At 38.3% G+C, this 5,000-nt stretch overlaps 1 protein-coding gene across 1 annotated transcript in view; it reads left to right on the forward strand.

Moving 5' to 3' along the window:
- Window positions 1-5,000, forward strand: part of LOC138015676 (dynein axonemal heavy chain 12-like) — a 319,401-nt gene that overhangs the window by 62,400 nt on the left and 252,001 nt on the right. The window contains exon 15 of the mRNA XM_068862787.1: window positions 2,983-3,108. Coding sequence (XP_068718888.1) covers window positions 2,983-3,108 — 126 coding nt within the window. The remainder of the gene's footprint in view (window positions 1-2,982; window positions 3,109-5,000) is intronic.

Below are 5,000 nucleotides of genomic sequence, written 5' to 3' on the forward strand. Positions count from 1 at the left end.
TTACTATTACATTCATGTCATAATAATTTTTATGCATTGATTAGAACTTTGCAACTGATGAAGTACAGTTTTTTCCTTTAAAATTTCAGGGACACTGTGCTAATGAACAAACTTCTTCCACGTAAATTAATCCACAAATTTATGCAGTGTAAATCATGCCTGTTAATCTTATCAAGTTCTTTGGAACTTGGTGATATGGAGCTGTTTTGTTATGAAAGAAGAGCCAATAAACCAACCAATAAAACCAAATTAATGTTAATTTTTTTACATTAAAAGCTAAAGTAGAAGGTGGGAAGATGGTTTGATAGTGCACCATGTACATGTACATCGAAAATCTTAGCCTGCTGACAGAGTAGTTACCTTAACTTAGATTATGAATATTGTCCATGATAAATTATTAGCAGACCTGGTATTCTTGTTGGCCAAGTGATGAGAATTGCTTTTTTGGAGACTTGCTTGGAAGAGGTATTGTTCTGATGATTAAGCCAATGGTTGACAGGCCTTTCTTTAAATCTCAGGCTTGCCTGATGTAAGTGGAGTGTTTTCAATGCACCCTGCTCTTCGAGGTTTCCTCTTTCTGGGATGCAGTACATGTAGCATGTAGTGTTTGGGACACCTGCTTGAAGTTATGTTAAGTGTTCCAGCACCCAATTTTCAATTCGTTTGTCCCTCTCTCTTTTCCCCTGTAGAATATCAGGTGTCCCAAGGGTCCATCCTAGGGCCTAGACTGTTCTTAATATAATTATGTTAACTACTTACCAGAATCAATATCTTATGATCTTATGGTGACCTTTACATGTTTGCTGATGACACCACAGTGTTGCATTGGTGAAAAAAGCTGACATGATTATCTCCTCACTTCAACATATACTGGACCAGCTCCATACATGGTGCACAGCCAACAGACTAACTGCTCACGAGTCCAAGACTGAAGCGATGATAATACAGTACTGTATCTAGATCGAATTTTATTTGCCCTATCTCAACCATCTTTAAAAAATGGCACAAATACCATTGAGTTTAAGTCTAAGTCTAAGTCTAAATACCTAAGGTTAGGGTTGACTATTGACAATAAGTTATCTTGGCAGGATCATACTAGGAACAATTTCTACCTCAGTCCACCTTGGAATCTACTTATTTCAAGTCAATTATAATATTCCTAGTGTTGTGTTCAATATTGTTGTTTGGGGCTCTTGTTCCCCCGGACTCATTGAGGATCCTGAATGCGTTACGTTAAGAGCACTTAGGATAATATGCAAGCTACCCACGACCACACCACATAAGATCAAAAAATTGAGAAAGTGGAATTCCTGTTTCTTCTTATTATGTCAAGAGGCTTTTGGTGCTGACTTACCAAGCTTACCATGGTGCAAATTAGAGAGAGTTTAAACAACCTTATAACAAAAGCAAAATCAACCTACAACTTCAGCTACTCTCTACGTCTGGTGGTGCCAAGTGGCATGAGTGGTGCAGGATCGATCGGAGTTCGCCATGAGTGAAGAGCTAAAATTTATTTTGGGGCTGTGACCAAAAAACACAGTGAAGAAAACAAATGATAAGTGACAATATAATAATAAAGTATTCTCGTTTGTCTCACGATGTGGTCACTTGTGATGTAGATTGCGACTTGACCACATCGTGAGACAAACAAGAATACTTTATCATTATTGTACTTCACCACAATGAATAACAGCAACCTTTTTATGAATTATGAGTGCTGCAGAAAATATATTTTCAGTGGTTAATTTTGAAAGGAGCCTCATGGCTTTTTCTTTTTTGCCACAAACTTGATTTGTAAGTAGTAGGGAGACCAGGGTATCGCCACACATTTTTCCCAAAAATCGTCACTACAACCCCAGCCAAAAGTAGTTGGGACACTTGATCACAGATCCCCCATCCCCCCTAATCAATGTTGGAAGATATCACATTTTTTACATCAAAAAGAGAAAAAAAAATAACCCAATTATCAACATTGTAAGTGAAGGGGGGGGGGGGGGGGTGGAAGAGCTTGCTCGCTGTCCTAACCATTTTGTCCGAGGTGCAGCTTGTCTGCGGGAACATTTGAAAAAGGCTGTTTCCGGTGTCCAGTTTTTCCATCTTCATATCCAATCTGATGCCTGCATGGTTACTAAGGTACGAATGTTCTACTCATAGTCTTCTTGTAATGCAAGAAGAAGAAACAGTGATGACTTTCAAGTCCATCTATTACTTAGGCCTTTTCCTTTACTCAACACTTTCAAGCTGTGCAGACTTTATGTCCATAGAATGGTGGATTGGACTTGACACCTATTGGATTTTGAACTACACTTATCGGACATGATCTTATGTATTAGGATTGACTATGTTTATAAACCATTTTGTAAACCCTAGGATTGACTGCAAAAACCAATTGCAATAACAGACCACATACTGTATATGAAGTGATTGTTGAATGCACTTTACATGTAATAATCTCAGATAACTACCAGTTTAACAATGATGTCTACGCAAGGAACATGGGCTGAACACATAATGATACAAGCTGTGGCAGATGCAATGAATTTTAAAATATATGTCATAGAATCAAGTCAAAATTTTGTGGACATGATTGGCTCGTTGAACGAGCAACTATGTCACAAATTGCTAGACCTGTATACCCTGTATACCTACCTGTTTACTGATCCGTTTTATAGTGATGATAAATGATCTTAACCCAAACCGGCCTAAACGGGCCAGTATTTTACTCTGTCTAACGCCAGACGCCAGACTTGTCAGTGGGGAAGCCCCAGGACTCAATTAGGGTTAATCACTCACTGGAAAACTACGTTCTCATTAAACACTGTTAATTGTGATTGTTTCAATACCAAGTTGACTTTGTGAAAACAGTTAACAAATATAGTCTTTATTATGTTTTATTTATTTATTATGTTCCAATACTTGAATTGACTTAATTTTGTTTTTGCTCATATAATCATTACTCTTACCTTGTATGCTTGATTGCAGGAATCATTCAACAGGCTGTCTTATTTGTTAGATGTGTTTACATTTACCCAGGATGACATGAGCCTTAACTCTACAGTGCTTAACTGGCCAAAAAACATTGCTCCCATTTTTGACCAGAATGACGAGGTATTGTATTTTTGTTTGTTTTCATTTTTGTGATTGTTGCATTGCATGTCCATATGGTGAATCAAAAGTTAGGGTGGTGTATTATAATTATGGTGACTGTAGTATTAAACAGGCCATAAGCACAGCATTGATAACAAAAGATGGAAGGTCCTTAGAAATTGCTGCTATGATCAAAAAATCACTTCATTTTTTCTTCATAGTTTGAAAGTGTGATTGCTTAAAACTTGATTGGCAAAATTCTGAGCTTTGATTTTTATCAAGAAGTTTTTTTTATTTTGAGTTTAGGTCTTGGATTTCACAGTCCACCATTACTTGCATGCCAAACTGACCGATTGGACCTCAGAGGGATGGATTGAAGTAAAATTGACGTCATTTACTCACTAGCTTAAAATTTGAGCGTGTAAACGTAGGCTATTATACATGCAAAACACGAGTTTAAAAGTCTCGAAGCCCAAAACTCCCATGCTGCATATTATTGAGTCTTTGACGTCATTTTGTCCTTGATCCAGCTCTCTCTATATTTTAAAGTTAGTAATGGCAGACCATTAGATAGGAAACTTTCTGTTAAGTAAATGGCGCAGTCTATTTGAGTCAGTCTTGGGGAAGTTCGCCATCTTTTGTTTCATATCTTTTATTCGACAAGTAACACACTAGCCAATGCGAAAGCCCACTGCTGAAATCCCATTGACAATCTGCACATCAGATAAATGGATCCGTGTGTGTGTGATATCACGCCCTTGATGTTGAGTCCTCCTGTGATGGTTTATTACCACATCTGTGATTTGTCCTTTCTTGGCAATATCAATGGATGTTTCTCATAATTTGTCTGCTATCAACATGTCTATTTCTGCCTTCAACACTGAGGATACTGTCTCGATCAATAAATGGGTCAAGTCGACGAAAGTCACTTGTCTTCCTGACTGAGCCTTTGTTTCCTCTTACGTGGTATCAGATTGGAGTGATGTGATCTCTCCCGCAAAGGCATCCTTCTGAACGGCCTTGATTATCTTGACTTCTGCTAAACAAAGCTCTTCAATGCTGACTGGATCAAGAGACTTGTTTCCCAGGTCCTGCTTCATTATCTTGCAAGCAGAGATCTTGTATTTTCTTTGTTTTCAAAGGGGGAGTACCATGGCTCTTTTGGCTCGATACCAATCTGAGAAGTACTGTAAGCATCCCAAAAGGTCGGCATAGGGCTTCAGCTTGGTTGAAAGAAAGATGACTTTCTCATCTTTGGGATGACTTCCAGATCTTGTAGCCATTTGATCGTGTCCAATTTGGGTATCAAAAGATGTTATATATCCCAGAAGTACTCAGGTGTCACACACAATGCCAGTATATCAGCCTGGGTGAACCAGAAAGGATAGAGAACATTATTGTAAAAAGACAATGCAGACATAACAACGCTATGTAAGATAACAACGTTTTAAATCAAAGAGTATCTTTGCTAATATACAAGATGGCGGACTAGAGCAGGAAAGACATCAACAACACTAGTTCCAGTTCTTTATCCGAGCTTATTATGACATCCCTCCTCTTTAAAAACAGAACATAGGTGACGATAGTACCAGAGATAAAAGTCCCTGACAGTAGTCAATTTTACCTCAACGATAAATAATTATTGTTTGCAAAGTGAGAAAGTCTTGTACAGTCACTGGAAATCTAAGTTAATGTACCAGCTGGTAAAACAAGTAAGCATGAACTAGAACAAATTTCAACTGGTGTAGGGCCTGGATTGCCGGTACAGCATAAACGAAGATTTCAAACACTATTCCATGGAACGGACAGGTCTGATTACAGCACGGCCACTCATTGTCCAGTAGGTCTTGGTATCCTGACTGGCATCGGCCTCTGGAACTAACATCACAATCTGGTACAGGTTCAAACATAAT

The sequence above is a fragment of the Montipora capricornis genome, chromosome 9 (genome assembly GCF_036669925.1).
Source record: "Montipora capricornis isolate CH-2021 chromosome 9, ASM3666992v2, whole genome shotgun sequence".
Taxonomy (NCBI): Eukaryota; Metazoa; Cnidaria; class Anthozoa; order Scleractinia; family Acroporidae; genus Montipora; species Montipora capricornis.